General features: G+C 45.7%; 1 protein-coding gene across 1 annotated transcript in view; it reads right to left on the bottom strand.

The window, feature by feature from the left end:
• The window catches only part of LOC128253223 (ionotropic receptor 40a), a 127,419-nt gene that overhangs the window by 32,931 nt on the left and 69,892 nt on the right, over positions 1–24,596 (bottom strand). The window contains exon 5 of the mRNA XM_052981466.1: positions 2,386–2,890. Coding sequence (XP_052837426.1) covers positions 2,386–2,890 — 505 coding nt within the window. The remainder of the gene's footprint in view (positions 1–2,385; positions 2,891–24,596) is intronic.

Below are 24,596 nucleotides of genomic sequence, written 5' to 3'. Positions count from 1 at the left end.
CTCACAAAAGCAGGTGTTAAGTATGAACTTAGTGAGGATTGTATAAAAACTTTTGAATATCTTCGTGACAAATTAATTTCATCTCCCATATTATCCTTGTACAACCCAAATCGAGATACTGAATTGCATTGCGACGCAAGTAGCGAGGGATTTGGAGGAATTTTGTTGCAAAAGCAGAATGATAATAAGTTTCACCCAATAGCCTATTTTTCACAAAGAGCAACAAAACTAGAAGCTAGATATGAAAGCTTTAAATTGGAAACATTAGCTGTAGTTTATTCATTACGAAAAATCCGAATATATTTAGAAGGAATTCCGTTTAACATAGTAACAGATTGTAATGCAGTAGTTTTGTGCCTAGGGAAAGGACGCCTTAACTCGAGCATTGCCAGATGGGCTTTAGAATTGGCTAATTACAATTATACCCTTAAGCATCGTAGTGGAAAGTATATGACTCATGTTGATTCATTAAGTAGATACCCTTCAGCCTTAAATGAGAGTTTTGAATATGAACCAGTAGTGAATATCCAAAACAGTGACAACAAAGATCAAATAGTTTCAGTAATTGACAGTGACGACATCAACCTTCAGCTTCAGATAACGCAAAATAGAGATAGTATTATAGTGAAATTGAAAGAACAATTAGAACAAGGAAGTGTGAAGAACTTTATATTAAGCGATGGAATTGTTTATAGATTAGGTGAGAATGATATTGAATTGCTATATGTACCAGCTGAAATGGAATCCCATATAATTAGGAGGGTTCATGAAAATTTATGTCATTTAGGTTCCGAGAAGTGCTTAAAAGAAATAATGAGACACTATTGGTTTCCAAACATGAAAGCTAAAATAGATGCATTTATTGGAAATTGCTTAAAGTGTATCATGTTTACGGTACCCACACATGCGAATAATCGAACACTTCATAATATACCTAAGCGACCAATTCCGTTTGATACATTACACATAGACCATTTTGGACCTTTACCTTCAGTTATATCGAAAAAGAAACATTTGCTAGTAATTATTGATGGATTTACCAAATTTGTTAAGTTGTATCCAGTGAATTCAACGAGTACAAAAGAAGTCAACATGTGTTTTTCAAAATATTTTCAATACTATAGTCGACCACGTAGAGTTGTAAGTGATAGAGGTACATGTTTTACGTCATTAGAATTTGCCAAATTTTATTAGAAAATAATATCGAACACGTTAAGGTAGCAACTGCGTCACCTCAAGCGAACGGACAGGTGGAGAAAGTAAATAGGACAATAAAAGCGATGTTGGCCAAGATAACTGAACCAATTAAGCATGAAGACTGGAGCAAACTTTTAGATAGGGCCGAATATGCCATTAATAATTCAATGCATTCAACTACAAAGGAATTACCCTCAGTATTATTATTTGGAGTTCAGCAGAGAGGTTGCAATATTGACGCATTAACAGAATACTTAGATGATAGAAATGATATACCACAGAGTGAATTAGAAAATGTGCGTAAGAATTCTTCAGATAAAATAGAACAGTGCCAGAAAAGGAGCAAAGAATATTTTCAGAAAAATCATAAAGACCATATAGAATTTGAGGAAGGCGATTTTGTTGTAATGCGAAACATTGACACCACAATTGGTACAAACAAAAAGTTTGTACCAAAGTACAAAGGACCATATATCGTTAAAAAGATATTGCCAAACGATAGATATGTCATAAGTGATATTGAAAATTGTCAAATTAGTCAAATTCCCTATGAAGGAATTGTAGAAGCATGTCGGAAACGAAAATGGGCAGATTGGCGTAATCAGTGTGAAATTAACTCCTAATATATGCTAAATTAATTTAATTATATATCATAACTAGTCAAAATTATTACTAACTAAAACATATAATATTAAGAAAAACTTTTATAATATTAGAAACCCACGATCGAGGACGATCTAATTGTCAGGATGGCCGAGCTGTTAGCAGTATATTGGAAGCTGTATAGATCAAGTGGATATAAGATGTGACTATTTAATAATTTAATAATAATAACACTTATGTTCCATTCCGATATTCCAATAATGTAGAATAAGTAGTAAGGACTATGTGAAGATCAGAATAGGGTAACACTTGAATTGAGAGAGACAATTGGAAGCAGACGTGAAAAAGCTAAGCTGAACAGAAATTAAATAAAATAAAACCGCAAGAATTGAAATAAATAATATAAACCTGCGTCAACAATAATTTGTTTATTTATTTAAGTGTCTTGTTATTACAGGCTTATGTTTTAAATTTATAATTTGAAATTTTTATTAATATGAAATTTAGTTTGAAATCTTGGGGAATTTGATTGAACAGTTTTGGTTGTTTTTATGAAAATTTGCAAACATATTTGTATATACTTACACATTGTTCAAGCTGTCCAGGAACGGGCAACCGATCTGCACGGCTACCGCCGAATACCGAGTGTAGAGCTTTTGACTGAGCTGAAAGTATTTGGCTCCATATTGCTGAATGTTAAAGTAAAGTGTTTCCCGCCCTCCCAGCACCGCCTTGTCCTCTCCTCCATCAGCGATCAGTTGTATGCCAGCTTCCACCGAGTCAATGAGAAAATCCAGGCGGTCATCGTGCTGCTCTCGTTGCATCAGTGCGTAAAGCTGACGGAAGATTTCCGTCCCATTTTCCAGCATCTCTAAAGAGCTGCTTTCCTTCTCCACATAAAGGCGGTATCCATCACGTACCATGGCTGCCTGAAGGTTCTGAAGTGTGTTAATCGGGGGCTCGCGGGCAGGACGTGCAAACTGGCTGGTCAGCTGGGCCGAATACACATCGGCCAAAACGTAGGTCGCTGCTATCCAGTACACAATGGTCAGAAACTTGGCACGGTAGCCGTGATATAGTTCATGGCATGCTGTTGAGATAAGAAAGGGTTATAATCCGTTATTATTTTTTGTATAAAGAGATCGAAGTGAATGCGAATTGGCAAAGTTAAAAGGGAAATGTTGCTGCTGAGAGGCGCCTAAAAATTACAAAGTGAATTTGAATAAAAAAAAATTTGCAAAAGAAATTATAAGTGCATGTGCCCAGTTAATTTAAAATCCTGCAGTTCAGCGGCTCAAATACAGTGCAAAAAAAAAAAAGACAAAACAAAAGTAAAAACAATATTGCGGACAGTAACAGGATTCAGGGTAATATAGTGTCAACCGTTGCAGTAGTGAGCACCAAATGGGTTGATGGTTGACCATCCCAAACAAGGTTTTGGAAATAGCATCGATGGCAACCCATCCAGGAGGTTTTTCGAAAATGTTGATATAACTGTTCTCTTTACTTGAAAAGATATTGAGTTCAGGCCATACTCAAAGTTCTCAATTGCAGTGTTCGGGCAGTATGCCGCCCAAACGGCAGTCCTTTTGAAGGAGCGATATCCAAGCAAATTGTTTAGTTAAAAATGATCATGTATTTGTATTTTGTGTAACTATATTAATTAATATAAAGTCATTATATAATACAATATTTAAAAAATTTTATATTTATTTCTCATTAAGATGTTTGTTAATTGTTTAATAGCTGGAGCTCAAAATAAAAAAGTTATTACCCAAAATCACTTGAGAGATTCGTAATGGCCGACTTCGTAAGGTTAGTTAGGCAGTATGGGTCAGTAGGAAAAATGATCAATATCTCAATATGCGCACAATTGTAGCAATGGTTTTTTTGTTTGTCTGTTTTATTCTAAGTATGGAAATCCGCGAAATATGGAATTTTTCAACTTTAAGTATTTTGAAAACCTTTTGCCGCCGGACTCAAATAGACTGTACGTTTTTTTCTTCATCACATTTTGTTTCATTATGCACTTTATTAAGTTATTTCGTCACTGAACAGATCAAATAAATTTTGCATTGTTTTTATTTTTATGTCTGTCTTGCTGGCCGATGCTCACCATTTATAAAATTCTGGTTCAGAAACGCGGGTGGATAAAAAAGTCACCTCAAGATGGACATTCATACGTGCAGTCACAAATAAAGTTAACCGTAATTTTGTTGAAAATGTAAGTCATCCGAATCAATGCATACTCGTAACACTACAATACCAGGGACAAAACTTCGGATGCGAGTTAGACGCTTATAAACTCTTAAGCTTATCACATCACTTTCGTGTGCTTATATTTTCGTGTACAGTGACGGTCATCCCCTCCAATAGGTTATGGGCCCAGGTTACCCAACGTGCACATGAAATAAATTATAGTTTGAGTGGTGGCTCGTTTCTGTTTTTACTGCGGAGATCGAAACGGAAAAATGAGTGCGACGAACCAACTTGAAAAGCTGAGTGTTCTTGGTGCACTCTGAGCTGAGGAAAGTCGCATCAGGACGGCTAAAACAAGAAGATATTCCAGAAGGCGTGAACTGGCTAGGCATGAATCAAAAGGCCTTGGCGATGCTTATTTTAAGTGTAAAGCCCTCACAATTGGGGTATGTTAAGCATTGTTCACAGGCCGCTGAGGCCCGGTCAAGACTAAGGAAGTGCATCAGCCAAGCGGTCCCGTCCGAAATGTATCGCTTTACAAGAAGCTTTTAAATCTTAAGATGGCAGATGGAAAGACAATGACCGGCTACATAAGAATATTTGTCGAAATTTTAGATCAACTTGCAAGTGTGAATATTGATCTAAATGAAGAGCCATGTTGTTGCCATAGAAACGCGTGACGATTTACCGGCGTTTGCAAATCTATGCATTAAGTTAAAGGAAGAAGGAGAACGAAGAGACCGGGAGATCGCAACGAGTGAACAAGCGTTGGTCGCTAGGCAACGAGAAAAAGAAAACCAACGGTGAAATGCTACAAATCTGGACTCACTTAGGATGGCTTGCTAAGAGCGGAAGGAAAGGGTGAAGTAAACTTGCAAATTGGAGAGTGTGAACTAAGGTTGAGAAATGTTCTGTATGTGCCAAGATTAAAAAGTAATTTTATGTTCGTAAGCCAAGCAGGAAACAATGGTTGTGTAGATACGTTCGGAGACAAAATTGTGCAGGAGAACAGTCACTCTCATTTATATTTAACAAAGTCTGCGGGTTGTACTTATTTTCCGAATTGCAAAATAAATGTTATACTGTTAAAAGTTTCGGACACTTAAATTACTTAAGCCTTATGGAAATGAGCAAAACCATGTTTGTGAATGGATTGAAAAAGGCTGATTTTTCGCGCAGACCACCATGTAAGACGTGCATGGTGAGCAAGATACAGGTGATTCCTTTTCGTTCCCAAACGGAAAACAAGTCAGAGGAGTTGTTGCAGCTAGTTCACTCTGACGTGTACGGGCCTTTTGGAACAAGTTCGCTTGGTGGGTCGAGATATTTCATTACAGCCGTTGACGACAAGTCGAGGCGTGTGTTTATATATTTCTTAAAGCGCAAAGACGAAGTATTTAACAAGTTTGTGGAGTTTAAAAATATGGCCGAGCGACAAACAGGAAAAAAAACTAATTTGCATCCGGAGCGATAACGTACGTGAATCGGGCGTTTAATGATTTCCTGAGATCAAATGGGATAGTACGGCAGCTTACAGTCCCCTACACTCCGCAGCAAAACGGAGTTGCCAAATGCTTAAGCCGGACTTTGGTGGAAATGTCCCGATGCTTACTAGTGCAGGCTGGACTACTCGAGGCACTGTGGGCAGAGGCAGTAAACACGAGTGCACTGACCAACATGACGCCAATGGAAGCGTGGACTTGTAAGAAGCCATCTGTCAGTCATCTCAAAGTTTTTGGCTCCATTGCAGTTAGACAAAGGTGTGCAGAGAAGGAAGTTCCAACCTAAGGGCACGGAGTACCGCATGGTTGGGTATTCAAGGACAGCCAAGGCGTGCAGGCTATATGACCCTTAAAACCGTCAAGTGGTCGAGAACAGAGACGTTCTTTTTGATGAGAGTGACAGTGGAGCGCAGCAGACTGGAGATGAGACGATTTCGTTTGATTGGCAGCGGACCGCGGAAATACCAAGCACTGCTGGTATGATGAACACTATATCAAAGATGAAGGCGGCGGCGATACTGAGGAGATGGAATGCGCAGGTACTGATGTCGAAGGCGGTTTGGAAATGGCATGCGTCGGACGTGGCATGCCTAAATTTTACGTACGGGCTGACCCGGTCGCCCAAAGAAACAGTATAATGTACTTGGAAATCTGGTTGCAAGTGATATAAAAATACCATCAACGTACAAGGAAGCCACGGGAAATAGCCGATCCACCTGAGAACCATAAGCCCATCGGTTTTAAATGGGTGTACAGTGTGAAGCGTAACTCAACTGGCAATGTTGAAAAGTTCAAGGCTCGTCTAGTGGCCAAAGAATATTCTCAGCGTTATGGCGTAAACTTTAGCGAGACATTTTCACCAGTTTGCAGATTGGAAAGCATGCGGTTGAAATGGAACTCTACGTACACCAGATGGATGTATGCACGGCGTACCTAAACAGCACCGAAGCTGAGTATATGGCTTTGTCGATAACATGTAAAAAGGCAGTTGCTATGAGACGGCTTATTTTCGAACTTGGTTGTGGCGACCCGAATGTTCCAACGGTCGTGTCTGGAGATAGCTTAAGCGCTCAGCAGCTAGTAAAGAATCCGGTGTATCATGCAAGGACGAAGCATGTAGATATATGATACCATTTTATATGTCAGATATTAAGTGAAGGTCAGATTGTTCTGAAATATGCTTGTACTGAGGCAATGATTGCAGATGTATTGACTAAGAATTTTGCAAAGAAGAAACCTCATGAATTTGTAAAAAATTGTTGAATTTGTCCTAGCAATATTATAATGTGATTACATAAAGGAGGAGTGATGAAAATGTTAGTCATCCGAAGCAATGCATGCTCGTAACTCTACAATAAGACTCGTATTGTAACAGGGACAAAATTTCAGATGCGAGTCAGTCGATAATAAACTCTCAAGCTTATCACATCATTTTCATCAGTCATTTCCCTCCAATAAAAAACCTTAGGGTTTTTAGCCCCTATGCAGCTATTTATATTTTTATAATTTGTTACATTTCAATTATCATTTGTTTATATTAACCTAGTTCTCTACCAGCAATATTGATATCTTTGCCATTAAAGCAATAAAAACGAAATCGGTTGGTTAGAGAGTTAGAGAGTAAAATTCTGAATAGTATTTTGATTTAATTTTGAAAACGGGAATGAAATAATAATTAAATCGATTGGTTAGGAAGTTTTAGTTAGCTAAATATCTAAATAAATATAAAATTATTTGTAGTATTTTTCCTAATAAAAAAAAAAAGAAATACAAATGAATACAGTTTATTTTTCCTAAGTGCCGCTTACTATAGCTTAACGTTGAAATAAAAATAGACTAGTTAACTACAGACTAGGATTATAAAAACAACAACTCCGCAACCCATATGCAATGGCTATCTTGTAATTTTAATGTGTAATAAAAATTGAAATGAATGAATTTTAACTAAGTTTCTCTTTATCCGGCGATCATGGAAGTCCGAGTGTAATTTTAAAAGTAACTGGTAATCACTTTAAGGGATACTGAAGTGGACACGCTGGATCATTGTAGAGCGGGCACATCGCATTTTTTTGCGACGTAAAAGTAGTGATGTTTTGCTAAGAGTATCTCTTAAGCTCTTTTCTTATTCTGTCCTTTCTTCAGCCTTTTCTCTATAGCTTCTTAATTTACCCGATTTTTTTTATTGTTTTCTTGTAGTATACGAGCAATATAACTAAATACATTTTCGTTAACCCACCCCAAGCCGACCAGAAATATGCCGAGGATTTCGCGTGCTTGGCAAAAATGTTAATCGTTTTATGCTACAAGCGCCAGTACTGCTTTACCACCAAGTGAGAGGAAACCGTTCCGAAACTGATGTCCCATAATAGTACTTACGTAAAGGACAAATTTTATAAATATTTATTTGTGTCATGCTTTCGCCTCGAATGCATCGTCGTCTTCATCATGTGTTGACCAAAGTTTTAAATACTCAGCACAAGTCGAAGAATTAATTGGACCATCAAAATTTCCGATCTTCTGTACACCGTAGGAGTTATTGCCTTTGGATTTGACAACTTTATACGGGCCCAAAAATTTTGGTTTCAGCTTTAGGCCGCTGCCAAATTGAGTCCTTTTAATAGCGACAATGTCACCAACATCGTACTTATTAGCTTGCTTGCGATGCAAGTTATAGGATTTTCAGTTTTAGCTTTAACTCTCAAATCACTTCGCTCGTCGTTAAACGCTGAAATCGCCTCCTTGTTTATCAAGTCTTGGAGCTTGATGTTGTACGCATTTTGGAATCTACTAGAAGTTCGAACGGCGTTGTGGCGATGGATCTAGAAAATGTAGAATTTATCGCCAGCTGTACTTTGTTGACGTGCTTGTACCACTTTGTTGGGTCGTCGATGCTTTATTTCGAGAGGACAGAAATTATAGTGGTGTTCAATCTCTCGACTTGCCCATTCACGCGTGGAAGTCCTGTGGTCGACTTGATGGGTTTAATGTTTTCCTCGTCGCAATATTTTAAGAAGTCCTGCGAAATAAATGCGGATCCTCTATCCGAGATGATGATTGCCGGGTTTCCAAATACTGCACTCTGGCTACGCAGTTTTTGGTTTACTTCGTTCGATGAAGTCGACTTAGTCGGGTACAACCAGCAGAACTTGGTAAAGGAATCAATTACTGCTAGGATATGCTTGTAATCCTTGTTGGTTGAGTCTAACGGACCTAAAAAGTCTATATGAAAGGTGTGTAGAGGAACGTCTCCTTTATCCAGAGGGTGCAGTAGTCCTTCTTGGTTACCTTTTTTGCGATTGCTCAGAATACATGGTACGCAGCAATCTATGACCTTCTGAATTTTTTCCTCAAGACCTGGAATGTAGTACTCTGTTCTGATCAGATTCTTAATTTTCTTCGACGCAAAATGACCCTGCTCATGAGCTCTTGTTGTGATTTGCCTTTGCATGTCTCTCGGTACCACAACTAACTCACCGTCACTGACTAATTTCTGAAGAATGCCACCCTTTAAAAAATAGTCATTGTAGGCTTCTTTTCCGTCGTTGAGAATATCAAGTATCGCTCTGAGATGTTCATCTTGCTCCTGCGCTTTTATAATACCTAATGATAAACTTTGGTCAACAATTGTTATGACTGGGTAACGGCTCAGATCGATGTTCTACCTCATAGTCATAATCTTGTAAAAATAGGACCCAACGAGCAACTCTTGTGATAAGATTTTGTTTGCCTAAAGTTTTTGTAAAAGCGTTGCAGTCGGTTATTATTTTATTACTTTAAGCTTGGTGAGTGCTTCAATGACTGCAAGAATCTCAAGTTCGTAACTGGTATATTTTCGTTGAGCTTCCGTGGTTTCCGTCGTCTAAGGATTTCTGCAAAAGGATTGCCCCAAATCCGTCAATGGAAGCATCGGTGTGTACTTCAGTCTCGAGTTTCTGATTGTAGATGCTCAGAACTGGATTTGCGGTCAATATCTTCTTCAGATTGTTAACGGACATTTATTCTTTCGGACCCATAAAAAATTTGGTATTTTTCTTAGTCAGGTCTGTCAGGGGTTTAGAAATAATAGCATAGTCTCGAATGAATTTCCGAAAATAGAAAATAGTCCCAAAAAACTTTCCAGCTGCTTCAAAGTTTGCGGAGATTTAAATTTAGACACAGCCTCAATCTTCTCTGGTGTTGGATAAATCTTTTGGTTATCTATTGTGAGGAGTCTTAAAACTCCCCACAAATTCCGAGGCAGGAGAGCTGCATAGCAACAGCGAAGGAGGCGAGAATGCCGGAGGAGTCAAGGGCAACAAGGTCAAACGGTAAACAACGGACCTTGGACCCGGGCAAAGCGGAGACACCGTGAATTAACGGTACCACGCTGGACATTGGACCCGCATACGGCAAGAGCAACAGGGTCGAACGGTAAATTGGCGGACTTCGGACCCGCACAAAGAGGACGCACCGTGAACTAACGGTGCGGCAGTGGACCTTGGACCCGATCACGCCAGCTGGAAAAGGGAAATAACGGGACCATCACAGGCTATAAAAGGCGGCGCAAGCGTAGCACAGAGGAGGAGTAATAGTGCGAGAATCAGGGCGAGAGCGTGTACGCGAGACCAGTAGCAAGTTAATCAAGTGCCGAGTACCAGGATCAAGATCGCAAAGTCGAGACGCCGAAAGACTGAGAGTCTACAAGGCTGAGACTTCAACGCTGAGATCCAACGGGTGCTAGGTCGTGGTTAAATCGAGCTGAGGGAGTCCTTGCGTGGAGTCTGCGATAAAGGTGGCTGGGCGAAGAGGTCGAACCGAGTTCAACCGGCTAGGCAATACACCTTGCCGAAACAATCCGGACCAACTTAGGGAGCCTGCGATAAAGGTGGCTAGGCGAAAAGGCAGAACGGCGTTCTACCTGTTAGGCGAAACACCTTGCCGGTCCCAATAGTGAGGTTCGCATAACATCCAGAGTCTCGACGGAGCCGTCACGAGGCAGATACTAGCAAGCAGTCGACGACGAGGAGCGACGCCGCGAAGGACAGCGACGAGGAGCGACGCCGCAGAGGACGACGACGAGGAGCAGCAGCAGCTGAAGAGCCGCGAGGCTTGTACAAGGAGACGAATAAAGACAGTTACGATCCCAACAGAACTCTTGCGTTATTCATTGGTCAAAGGCAATCACCCAAAATAAATTTGGTGGAACGAACCCATAACCTCTCTGAGCTAGCCGCCCGTTAACGTAGCGAGCGAGAATACATAGAAATCAGGTCGTTACATCTGGCGCCCATGAGTGATTGCCCTGACCAAGAGAACAAAAGATCAAAGATGGGAAAGTCCTGGATTTATAATCTCAGGAAGGAGGACTTCGCCGAGGTGAGCAATGTTCTGGGAATAGAACTTGAGGGCTCGGTAGAGGCGATGAGGAAGGTCAGCCGGTCAAACAGCGGTACTATCCGAAGAATCCAAAAATGCAGGGCGAGATCAACGCCAAAGTAGACGAGCTACTTGAAAAGGGATGCATCGAACCGTCAAGGAGTCCGTACAGCTCACCAATAGTCATGGTGAGAAAGAAGACCGGGAAATGGAGGCTCTGTGTGGATTTCAGGCAGATCAACGCAAAATCCGTGAAGGATGCATATCCAATGCCGATGATCAACTACATCCTGGACCAACTCCGAGAAGCTAAATATATTAGCAGCCTCGACTTAAAGGACGGGTACTGGCAAATACCGTTGGAGGCAGCCAGCAGGCAGTATACCGCATTCACAGTGCCAGGGAAAGGCCTGTTTCAATGGAAAGTTATGCCTTTCGGTTTACACTCGGCATCGGCAACATTCCAGCGGGCGTTGGACCAGGTAATTGGACCTGAAATGATGCCGCACGCTTTCGCGTATCAGGATGATATAATCGTCATCGGACGGACACTAGAGGAGCACATGCGGAACCTAAAGGAAGTATTCAGAAGACTGCGAGCGGCAAACCTGAAAGTAAACGCGGATAAGTGTAAATTCTTCAGGAAGGAACTTCAATACTTAGGGCATCGCATTACAGACCAGGGCATCGGGACGGATCCAGAAAAGGTATCAGCGATAGCATTGCTGAAACCACCGGCAAATGTCAAAGAACTACGACAGTACTTGGGAGTGGCGTCGTGGTACAGGCGTTTTGTGCCAGATTTTGCCACGCTAGTGCATCCGCTGAACGCCCTTCTCCGAAAGGGTGTCAAATGGGAATGGACCGACGACCACCAGCAGGCCTTTGAAGCTGTCAAGGCAAGATTGGTCGCCGACCCAATTTTGGCATGCCCGGATTTTACAAAGCCGTTTGTGCTGCAGACCGATGCCAGCGATTATGGGCTGGGCGCCATTCTCCCTCAAAATTCCGACCAGGGTGAGCGGGTGATATCCTATTCCAGTCGGACCCTAAACGGGTCCGAAAAAAGTTACTCCGCCACTGAAAAGGAATGTTTAGCAATCATGTGGGCCATAAGAAAATTAAAGCCATACCTGGAGGGATACCACTTCAAAGTGATAACAGATCACATGGCCTTGAAGTGGTTGAATAGCATCGAGAGCCCAACCGGAAGAATCGCGCGGTGGGCACTGGAGCTCCAGCAATACGACTTCGAAATAACATACAGGAAAGGCCAGCTGAATATTGTGGCGGACGCATTGTCGCGGCAGCCCTTACCCGAAACCTGCCGAATGTTGAAAACGAAGTCGCCGGGTCAGTCAGCAGAACAAGCCGAATGTAGCTGGATAAGGGACATAAGGGGCAAGATAGCACAGAACCCCCAATAATATCCAGACTATTTAGTGGAGGCCGACCGGCTGTACCGGCACATTCCTCACAGAGCAGGCAACGAGGATGTGGTCGCATGGAAGCTATGCGTACCAATCGGGTCAAGGCAGCGAGTCATGGTGGAGAACCACGATACGCCGACGGCCGGACACATGGGCAGCCGGAAAACGATCGCGAGGGTGGCAGCGAGGTATTATTGGCCGGGCATGCACCGCGACATTAGGAAGCACGTGACGAACTGTGAGAGCTGCCTCAGGTACAAGCCCAGTCAGCTCCAGGCAGCCGGAAAAATGCTCACACAGATCCCAGAGGAGCCCTGGGCCACAGTATGCGCCGATTTCGTTGGGCCGCTTCCTCGGTCGAAACACGGGAACTCGATGCTACTAGTGCTCGTAGATCGGTTCTCGAAGTGGACGGAAATAGTACCAATGCGGAGGGCTACCACGGAGACGCTGGAAAAGGCAATCCGGGAAAGGATTGTCTCAAGGTACGGCGTGCCGAAGGTCTTAATCACCGATAACGGGGTGCAGTTCACGAAAAGGGCGTTCAAGCGGTTCCTGACAGAGTTGGGAGTGCGGCACCAGTTCACAGCCCCGTACACACCACAAGAAAATCCCACGGAGAGGGCCAATAGAACCGTAAAAACAATGATCGCCCAGTTTGCCGGACAAGACCAGAGAACGTGGGATGAGAAATGGCGAGAATTGCAGCTGGCCGTGAACACTAGTGTAGCCGAGTCCACAGGGTATTCGCCGGCATTCGTCACGCAGGGTAGAGAGCCCAGGTTACCGAGCGCGTTGTTTGATGAAGAAACCACCGGCACAGGAAGGGAAACCCAGACCCCGTCGGAGAATGCGAAAAAAATAAACGAAATATTCGAGCTGGTCAGACGGAACATGGAGAAGGCGGCGCAGGATCAGGCGCGCCACTACAATCTCCGGAGGCGCCCTTGGAAACCACAGATTGGAGACACGGTATGGGCCAAGGAGCACCATCTATCCAAGGCGGCAGAAGGATTCGCGGCGAAACTGGCCCCCAGATACGAGGGACCATTTAAAATAATTAATTTCGATTCTCCGGTTATTTGCAACCTGCGGCACGAACACACGGGCAAGGAAAGGAAAACACACATAAGCCAGTTAAAACCCCAAAGCGAAGAGGGGCAGTCTCAACAAATCCGGCGTATCGGAGGAGCACTGTACCCTAACCGAAGAAAGGGGGAGGACGATACACAGTATCGAAATTAACGGTCAAGCACACACACACAGGCACACACATCAGGAGCGCGAGAGCGGGACAGGGAGGGTTTAAAAAGCCGTAGGCACCGTTACCGGCTAAACACACACATGCACGGGTTGCGTAGGAGGCGTGTACACGGAGGGCACCGTTACTTTTAAACGTTACACGGACACAGAGCGGAGAGCGAGTCCCGTTACCGGTACACGTCTCCGCGAATAACGGAACCGAGGATACGCGGAAGAACCGAGGTTTCGTCAGCGACGGCGCTGCATGGTGCAGGTCTTTCCAAACAAGATCGTCATCATGAGCGCACGTGAATATAACACCCAACAGCGAGTGGAACACGAGCTGAGGGAGGAGCGCGCCAGGGAACAGCCAGTGGCGAAGTGGAGACGGGACTCCGATTCCGTTCTCCAGCTTCTGGCGTCCCCCCTGGTGTCGCGATCCCCGTCACCGATCAGCGAGGCGGACGAGGAGTCCACCGGGGAGATCTCGGACGTGGAGCTGCCGTCCGAGGAGGAGGACCCAGGCGCAGACGCGACGGAGATCGCAGAGGTCGTCGCCATCTCTTCCGACGAGAGTGGGCCGGAGGACGCGAGCGAGGAGGAGGAGGAGGGGACGGAGATTGTCAGTCCCGAGGTGTCGTCGGACGAGGACGACGTGGCGCGGCGAGCTGCGAGGGATAGGATGATCTTCCGCCGGTTGAGCAGGGCGACGGCAGGGCTCGGGAGGATCGGCCTAGGGCACATACCACCGTCGGGCGAGCCCAAAGAGTGGGCTCGTATATTGGAGGCGCGGGCTGTCACTGTCCGCCAATGGGAGGCCCGGCGGGCGGCGAGGTGTGCAGCAGTCGCCGCGTGGCAGCAGAGGCTGAGGGACGCCGAGGCCGAGGAGGCCGCACTGTGGGAGCCGCCGCAGGAGCCGCCGCAGCCGCCGCAGGAGCAGCCACAGCCGGCACAGGGGCAGCCACAGCCCCGGGGGGGCCGCCGCAGCCGCCGCAGGAGCAGCCACAGCCGCCGCGGGGGCCGCCGCAGCCGCCGCAGGAGCAGCCACAGCCGCCACAGGGGCAGCCACAGCCGCCGCAGGGGCAGCCGCAGCCGCCGAAGGAGCAGCCACAGCCGCCGCAGGAGCAGCCCCAGCCGCCGCAGGGACAGCCACAGCCGCCGCAGGGGCAGCCGCAGCCGCCGCAGGAGCAGCCACAGCCGCCGCAGGAGCAGCCACAGCCGCCACAGGAGCAGCCACAGCCGCCGCAGGGGCAGCCGCAGCCGCCGCAGGAGCAGCCACAGCCGCCGCAGGAGCAGCCACAGCCGCCGCAGGGGCAGCCACAGCCGCCGCAGGGGCAGCCGCAGCCGCCGAAGGAGCAGCCACAGCCGCCGCAGGAGCAGCCCCAGCCGCCGCAGGGACAGCCACAGCCGCCGCAGGGCAGCCGCAGCCGCCGCAGGAGCAGCCACAGCCGCCGCAGGAGCAGCCACAGCCGCCGAAGGAGCAGCCACAGCCGCCACAGGAGCAGCCACAGCCGCCGCAGGGGCAGCCGCAGCCGCCGCAGGGGCAGCCGCAGCCGCCGCAGGAGCAGCCACAGCCGCCGCAGGAGCAGCCACAGCCGCCGCAGGGGCAACCGCAGCCGCCGCTGTCGGCACCGCAGTCGCCACCAGCAGCGCGGCCGCCGCCGGTAACGCAGCCGCCGCTACTCGCCAACACCACCACCATTGTCGCCGCCGAGGCAGCAGGAGTGGCACCTGCCACAAGCGCAGGTCGCGCAAGCGCTGCGGACCATCGTGGTGGACGGGCGGCGGTTTCATCAGCAGACGGTCACGTGGACGTGGCCCGCGCCCGAGGAGGCAGCAGAGGAGGCCAGGATGAGAGAGGCCATCGAAGCCATCGAGTGGCGGCGCCCACCGCCGCTGAGCCCGCGCGACCCGAGGGCCAGGTCGACAAAACGCGTCGCGGAGACGGCCGATCGCGCGGGGCTGGAGGAGACGACCGAGGAGGAACGCGAGGCCCAGGAGGGGCTGGAGAAGGGGCCATGGGAGTGGCCAACCCCGCCGGAGACGTCGCGGGACACGGCGCCACCCCCGAAGCTGGCGCGGCAGACTTCGTGCCCGGAGTCGCGAGCCCCACCGGCGAGGCCGACGCTGCGGAGACAGCAGTCGGAGGGCGCGGAACCGTGGGCGGAGGTTCCGGAGGCGGATTGGCCGGCGCGGGTGGCCGAAGAAGCGCGACGGCAGCGAGGGAGGCACAGGAAGGCCAGGTGGGCCAAGCTCGTGCTGGACGGGGAGCAGCGCTACCGAGTCAAGGTAGCAGGGGGCCGGGTGCGGGTGTTTAAGGCCCAATAAACACATAATAGCAATTGACCCAGCAGTTGTTTTTGGGCAGGGGATCACAACAAGGCACAACACCGAAAAAAAAAAGAGTGGTCTGCCGCAGCAGCCGATCGCGGAACGGGGGCGGTGAGGGGGGGAATCGCGGGCCAAGCACGCGGGCCGGCAGAAAACACGAGGCTGCCGCAGGCGTAGGGCGAGGGGGGTCACTTGCCGCCGCAAGGGTCTCCCGGGGCACGCGGTCCAGGGTCAGCACCCCGAGACATGTCAGGGGCATCAGGGGCATCATGGTCATGGTGTCGCTGTAAAGAAAAAAGTCGGTAATTAAAGGAAAACTATCATCAGCAAGTTAACTTACCAGTTTTCAGAAAACAACGAGGCCGTGAGGAAATTAGGGACGGGGGCGCCAGGCGATAGGCGGTCGATCGATAGTTGCGATCGATTGGTACAAAAAATACTGGATTTCTCAAGAAACGGTCACACGGAGGCAACTTAAGACAACGGAAACGATAACGGCAATAACGATGGGGGAACTGTCTGGGGAACAGGCTAACGCAGCACAGCCATGGGAAAGTTAAAGGTTTTTCAGAGCGCTGTCTGGGGGGAGTCTTACGAGGCAGCTCAGGGAAAGTTGAAGTCTTTTGGGGAACTGTATAGGGTCACGAGGAGAACGAGTTTGGGCGGGGAAATTGAATGAACGAACAACAGGGGCGGGGAGATCACCACTTTCATAACATTTCCGAAGAAAGGGGGAAATGTGAGGAGTCTTAAAACTCCCCACAAATTCCGAGGCAGGAGAGCTGCATAGCAACAGCGAAGGAGGCGAGAATGCCGGAGGAGTCAAGGGCAACAAGGTCAAACGGTAAACAACGGACCTTGGACCCGGGCAAAGCGGAGACACCGTGAATTAACGGTACCACGCTGGACATTGGACCCGCATACGGCAAGGGCAACAGGGTCGAACGGTAAATTGGCGGACTTCGGACCCGCACAAAGAGGACGCACCGTGAACTAACGGTGCGGCAGTGGACCTTGGACCCGATCACGCGAGCTGGAAAAGGGAAATAACGGGACCATCACAGGCTATTAAAGGCGGCGCAAGCGTAGCACACAGGAGGAGTAATAGTGCGAGAATCAAAGCGAGTGCGTGTACGCGAGACTAGTAGCAAGTTAATCAAGTGCCGAGTACCAGGATCAAGATCGCAAAGTCGAGACGCCGAACGACTGAGAGTCTACAAGGCTGAGGCTTCAACGCTGAGATCCAAAGGGTGCTAGGTCGTGGTTAAATCGAGCTCAGGGAGTCCTTGCGTGGAGTCTGCGATAAAGGTGGCTGGGCGAAGAGGTCGAACCGAGTTCAACCGGCTAGGCGATACACCTTGCCGACACAATCCGGACCAACTTAGGGAGCCTGCGATAAAGGTGGCTAGGCGAAAAGGCAGAACGGCGTTCTACCTGCTAGGCGAAACACCTTGCCGGTCCCGATAGTGAGGTTCGCATAACATCCAGAGTCTCGACGGAGCCGTCACGAGGCAGATACCAGCAAGCAGTCGACGACGAGGAGCGACGCCGCGAAGGACAGCGACGAGGAGCGACGCCGCAGAGGACGACGACGAGGAGCAGCAGCAGCTGAAGAGCCGCGAGGCTTGTACAAGGAGACGAATAAAGACAGTTACGATCCCAACAGAACTCTTGCGTTATTCATTGGTCAAAGGCAATCACCCAAAATAAATTTGGTGGAACGAACCCATAACCTCTCTGAGCTAGCCGCCCGTTAACGTAGCGAGCGAGAATACATAGAAATCAGGTCGTTACACTATGATATGGCCAAGGAATTGTACTTGCGTTTTTAGAAAATGACATTTTTTAAGATTCAGCTCAAGACCATACTCTGCACAGGTGTCAATAACCTCCTTCAGATTGAGTACAGCATTTTCTTAGTTCAAAGCCGGTATGATGACGTCATCGATGTATGGCAAAGGCATTGCTTCCGAAAATAGCGTTAACGTGACGCTGGAAAACGCCAGGCGAATTCGAAAGGCCAAAGGGCACCTTCAGGAACTGATATTGTTAACTTTTAGTGACAAAAGACGTAAATTTTCGGCTTGATTTTGAGACAGGTACATGGAAAAATCCGTTCTTCAAGTCGATCGTGTGGAAAATCTTTACATCTTGTAGACGGTCTAGTTGATCATCAATAAGAGGTTGGGGGAAATGGTCTTTAACGATTACCTTATTGATCCTTCGAAAATCAACGCAGAGTCTTGGAGAGCCGTCCCGTTTTTTTTACCATGACTACGGGGCTTGTGAACTCGGAGTCAGACTCTTCGATGATTCCATTTTGTAGACATTCTTCTACTAGGCACGCCTCAGTCTTGGTATGGCAAAAATTGGCGTATCGTCCTTTAGAATTATGCGCATCTCGATTTTAGTTGTTTTTGTGTGAATCGGCTTGTAGTTGGTAATTATTTTACGAGCTTCGGCTTTCGCGAACGCACTGGCTTGCTCGTTAATATTAAGTTCACTATTGTTTTCAGCAATATCAATTTGCATTACGTTTACGAAATCGTTTTTTCGTTCGTCGTCACTGAGCATTTTACGCACTTGCAAACCGTCACGATTGAAAATAATCTCAGCATGTAAGCAAAGTTCCTCACCACCAATCAATTTGAAGTCCATGCAACCGATTGGAACCACATAAAAATCTAAAAGGAACGATTCATGGTCAATTTGAATGGTCTCTTTGAAATGTCCAATAGGATTTATTTTGCTTGCTTCGCGCTCACTCCCGAAACCAATTAGAGACCACTCCAGTTTTGCAGCTTCGGACGTCGAATTTCGTCAGACAAGTTTTCGCGGACAAGACTGAACTTGCTACCGGTGTCGAAGAGAGCCTCGCACTGCTCTTCGACTGCACTCTATGCGTGTTCACTTTACTGTTCTCAGCTTTTGCATTTTGGTCACAATTGCGTGAAATATGTCCGTACTGGTTACACTTAAAGCATTTTGTACCTTGTTCTTTGTTTTTGCAATTATTCGAAACGTGTCCTTTTTCACCACATAACAGGTAACCTCTTTTTTAAAGTTCTTGTTCACTGTTGCACCTTTCTTGCTGTGAAACATTTCCTGACTAGGCTTTGGTTTCTCACGGACGTACACTTTTTCTCTTTCGTTTTTTGTGACGTAACTTTTTAACTTCTCTTTGAACTCACTCAATTTTCTGGCACCGTATAGAAGTGTTTTGTCAAATCGAAGATCTTCTATGCCATCGATTACTTACTGTATTAAAACTGAACCACTTATTTCACAACGAATGGCCATCTAATTCATTCGGTACAGGTAAGCGAAACTATACTCTTCTTTATCGCGTTTACTTTTGCCTAGCTGTTCGTGTATTTGCTTGCTGCTAACTACAGTTTTTAACTCATTTAAGAGTGAAGTTAACCACGATTCAATAGATCCAATTGTGTTTTCTAAATCGCGGAAGCTAAAGGCGAAACGCGGTATTGCCAGATTTCTGCAAAAAGTTTTCGGTTCTTGGTTCACACTACTCGCAGAAATTCACGCATTTTGCATTCTGTTTTCTTCCATGATTCTTGTACTTCTTCCACTCTCAAACACATCGACATCTTCGTCTTTGCCGTCTGATGAGTCGATTTGGTTGTGTACGAGAAGCGTATTTTGCAACAGATTGCGAAATATGTGAAGTCCTACGTCATCAACGTTGTAGGTTATGTTTAAAACATTGCAGATTTATGCTAAATCTCGTTAGATTAGATTTTGCTGTATATAGCTTACTTTCGCCTGATAATTTTCCGAGGTCTCATCAAAATCGAATCCGGAAAAGTCTCGAAGTCTTTGGCGGTTGTTTCGATCTCCCGCTCTTTCAAACACGTATTTGTGCAAAGCAACAATGTTCTCTTTTCTGCTGCTTCGCAAATTTTCACTTATGAAATCATTTAAACGGCTCATGTTTGTTCAAAAATGTAAAATAACAGCGACGAAATAAAGTTTTAGAAGTTTACGCAGATTGTAACACACATGTTTTTTTTCAGTTTTTAACTAGACACTTATCCACATTTCCCGGATGAGTTCCCAAATGTGGGATTCTAGTTTATTATTGTTTGTTGATTAATTATTAAGCATTAGAAATGGAAATACACTTTAGCAAAATTGAAATTGAATAAGATCTCTCGTCTTCACGTCCTTGGTTATCGTCTTGGAACCGCTCTTGTCAAAGGTTCGAACTCAACTCTCCGTCTTCTCGTCGTCTGCCTAAAGCCAACTCTCGCTTTTTGCTCATCTTCGTCGTTCGTCTTTAATCTTCATTTGTAGTCTTCTCGTCCTTCGTCTCTACTCTTTGGATCCCACATCTTTCGTAGTTTATAAAATAAAATGTTAAATAAATGTATTATTGTGTTTAACTTTATTACTTCAATACTATGATATTCTTACTACATTATTAACAAGCATACAATACAGTACACATACAATATACATTATACATCCGCAAGAGTATAGAATCTGTACTATTTAATTACTAGCATGGTATACAATTGATACGCAAGAGTATAGAATCTATATTTTTTCATTACCAGCTTAGTATAGAACTTATACGAAAGATTATACAGAGTATACTTATTGTTAGTTTTCTCGGTATAAAATTTATGCACAATTTGTACTATTTAAGGAAGGTACACAGTTCTCAATTTATAGGAACTAGTGAAACTGGTTTGTCCAACATGATATAGAATTTAAAGAAAATGGTATTAAAGTTATACTATGGTTGAGCTGGCATTGTATAAAACTTGTACGAAATAGTATAAATAATAAATTTATAAATTTAAAATAAAATTTTTACTGTCATATACCATTTGTGCTGCGCCACACTCTTGAGATTTTTTAGTGATAAGACTACAGCCAAACATGTCGGACACGCAGAAACCGTCTGGTTAAAATAAAATTAATACAGTCCACTCAAACTCGGGAATTAAACGTCATACTTCATCACCATATCTATGGTCCTTCGAGCTGGATAAAGAAATTGTTTAACATGGATCAATTAAAACTACTGAAGGCAGTAAGGAGCCGTGCGAAGGCAAGCATCACTCGTTTGATAGCGGCGTCACAAGATCCACGTGCGGGATCACCCTGGGACCTGGACGAAATAACAGTGTCATTGGATAGGCTCAATACCGTTTGGAAGGAATTTGAGACACTCAACGACAAAATGGCCCTTTTCGACGAGGAGGAGGGGTATGTCGATCCAGCCAACGGAAGACAGTCTGGCAACCTTGATGAAGCCTCATCTATTGCATCAGGGTTAGGAAACGAAAATCTGGTTCGTTTTCTACAACAACAACAGGAGCTTAATGAACGTTTGGCTGAGCAACAAACTACGTTTTTGCGGGCAAACTCGACAGCAAACGTAATGCAGAACGAGTTGCCAAAAATACACATTAAGTCTTTTACTGGTGACTACAAGGAGTGGCCAGCATTCAAGAACATCTTCGAGAGCACGATTAACAGCAAGCAGCATTTAACAGCGATACAAAAGTTTCACTACTTAAAGACATACATTCCGGGAGAAGCAGCTGACTTGATACGTCATATGAAAATTACGGATGCAGCTTACGAGTCTGCTTGGAATTGCTTGATTGAGCGCTATAACAGACAATGTCAAATTGTAAACACTATGCTGAATACTTATGTAAATTTACCTTCGACATCCAGAGCAGATGTATCAATACTCCACAAAGTAACAGACGGAGCTACAGAGATTGTACGCGGCTTGGATGCAGCAGGGCAAACAAACAGGGACTGCTGGGTAATTCATTTCATTCTGGCCAAGATTGACGCTGAAACTCGACGCAAGTGGATTGAGGGCAGCCGTGAACTGGAGTCGCCGACTGTGGACGATCTACTCAAGTTTTTAGACCGCCACTGCGAGGAATTTGAGCTCAGCAAAAGTGAGCCTGACAAAGTCTTCCAAGTTGGCTCACAGCAAAACAAAGCCAAGCGATCGTCACACGCCTTGGTATCAACGGCCGCTGTAACCAGGACACATTTAAGGGATGAGAAGCAGCGCGAACTCGGCGCTCCAGAGGATACAACGGTGACCATCAGCAAAATTGCTCGTGTACAAAACACTCCATGCGCTGAATCTTCGTACAACGGATCAGCTACTACTACACAACCACAAGGGTTTCGGAAAAGCGCATTGCCCACAGCTCTAGTACTCGTTCGCAACGTCAAAGGATCACACACTTCCTGTCGGGTGCTTTTGGACAGTGGTTAGGAAGTGTCATACATCTCCGAGCGATGCGTGCAGGCGCTCGGCCTGGCGCGCTTGCCATCACGAATTTTGGTGTCGGGAATTTCTTCGATCAAGGCTGAGACAACTAGAGGCTGCTGCGCACTGGATATTCAGTCAAAGATATCAGAACACACAATGAAGGTACGTGCCCACGTACTCAGCAAAATTACCTCCACGTTGGCAAGACACAATATCAACGCCTCAGCACTTAAGGCGTTCGATGGCTTGGAGCTTGCAGATTCTGACTACCAATCGTTTGCGCCAGTAGATATTCTCTTCACTGGTAAAAAGCTGTTCGACAGCCAGGGGAAGATCATCGCCATTTCGACCATATTTGGATGGGTCATTACTTCGATCTACAACAACTATGCACACGGCTATTGACATTGATGCATCACTTCGACGCTTTTGGGAGCTGGAGGATGTCAACCAAGAACTTTATCGCAAACCAGAGAAAGATGAAGTTGAACAGCACTTTTTGAAGACACACACAAGGGACCCCAAGGAGGCGTTACATCGTCGAACTTCCGTTTAAAGACCCCGAAAAGCAGTTTTCGGATACTCTTCAGGGAGCACTCGCAAGATTCAAGGGAGTAGAACCCCGTCTAATGCAAGATCCCAATTTGCGCTCAAAGTATGTAAAGTTTATGCATGAGTACCTCAACTTAGGTTACATGCAAGAACTATCGCCAGAAGACATTGACAAGAAACCAAATTTCTACTTGCCACATCATCCAGTAATTACCCAAAAGTTAAGGGTAGTTTTTGATTTTTTTCATTTAAGGATACTAACGGAAATTCCTTGAATGACGCGCTTCACATTGGTCCCAGTATCCTGCGAAACTTATTCTCAATTTGTATCCGATTTAGAATGTTTAAGTTCGTCGTACAGACAAATCTTGGTAGCTACCAGCGAATTGTAAGGAAAGATGATGAATGTTCGCCTATCAAACACTATGAACTGTCCACGGTAACAAACGGCACGTCTAGCGCACCATTTTTGGCAGTAAGAGTTTGGATCAGTTAGCTCTCGACCATCAACACGAATCTCCCACTGCTACGAAAGTCGTAAAGGAGGAGATTAATGTGGACGACGTACTCACTGGAGCATACACAGAGGAAGAGCTCGTTCGCAATCAAAATGAGTTAATCAAACTTATGAAAAGTGCAGGCATGAAGCTTGGAAAATGGGTCTCAAACTCGCCAAGCTTTTCTGAAGCAACGCTCACTTCTAAAGGAAAAGAATTCCGTTCAACAGCGAAGGTTCTTGGCATCCATTGGGATCCAAAGCAAGATACGCTCTCATTCAAAATTTGCCTTTCATCAAATCCGAAGAACTCTAAGCGACAAGTGATGTCTGACGTGGCACTCATCTTTGACCCGCTGGGAGTCCTATCGCCAGTGGTGGTACAATTCAAAATTTAGTTTCAAGAATTGTGGCTTCTTGATCTCGGTTGGGATACGGAACTTTCTCCAAAAATCGCTGAATGGTGGAACAAATGCCGTAACGACTTGAATGCACTTCAAGAGCTACGTATGCCAAGATTTATTGACAAGGAAAATCACATCGAACTGCACGGATTTTCGGATGCTTCTATCAAGGCGTATTCGGCAGTTGTCTACAGCAGATTAGTACGCGCGAATGGTACTGTTTCTGTGTCACTCATAGCAGGAAAAACCAGAGTTGCTCCGCTGAAGCAGCAATCACTACCGCGCCTCAAGCTGTGTGGAGCTCTGCTACTTAGTCGACTCATTTCTTCAATCAAAAATGCTCTACAACACTCCCAGCTCATCAAGCTTTCACCGATCATTAGCAAGAATGACCTTCTTCGAGTCGGTGGACGACTGGATAATTCACAATTACCAGCTGATGTCAAACACCCAATTTTGCTTCCCAAATCGCACAGCACTACAAGAATGATTTTGGAACACGAACATGCGTCACATCTGCACCCTGGAGTTTCAGCACTTTTTATCATTATCCGCCAAAAATATTGGGTCTTTGGCTCACGCAACCTCATAAGGAATCTGGTGCACAACTGCATCAAATGTTTTCGCCAGCGAAATCAAACAGCACAACAATTCATGGGCGATCTACCGGTGATTCGCATTACAGAAGCACTTCCCTTCCAGAACTCAGGCTGCGATTACGCTGGACCATTTATTCTCAAGGAAAGAAGAGGGCGAAATCCACGGAAATCTAAGGGCTGCATATGTCTGTTTGTCTGCCTAGTAACATCAACCATTCACTTGGAACTGGCCACCAAGCGGGCTTTAGATGAAATGCAGCAACTTTTATCTTCACAGGAGCATCGTAATACAGTACAAACTTTGGCCAACGATGGCATAAAATGGAATTTCATGGGAGTCAGCGGTACGTTCTGTGAAATTGCACCTTCGACGCGTCGTGGGAAAGACGATCTTGACTTTTGAGAAAATGCA

Source organism: Drosophila gunungcola (assembly GCF_025200985.1).
Source record: "Drosophila gunungcola strain Sukarami chromosome 2L unlocalized genomic scaffold, Dgunungcola_SK_2 000007F, whole genome shotgun sequence".
NCBI lineage: Eukaryota > Metazoa > Arthropoda > Insecta > Diptera > Drosophilidae > Drosophila > Drosophila gunungcola.
Note: the sequence above shows the minus strand (reverse complement) of the source record. Positions and strands in the feature narration are given on the sequence as shown.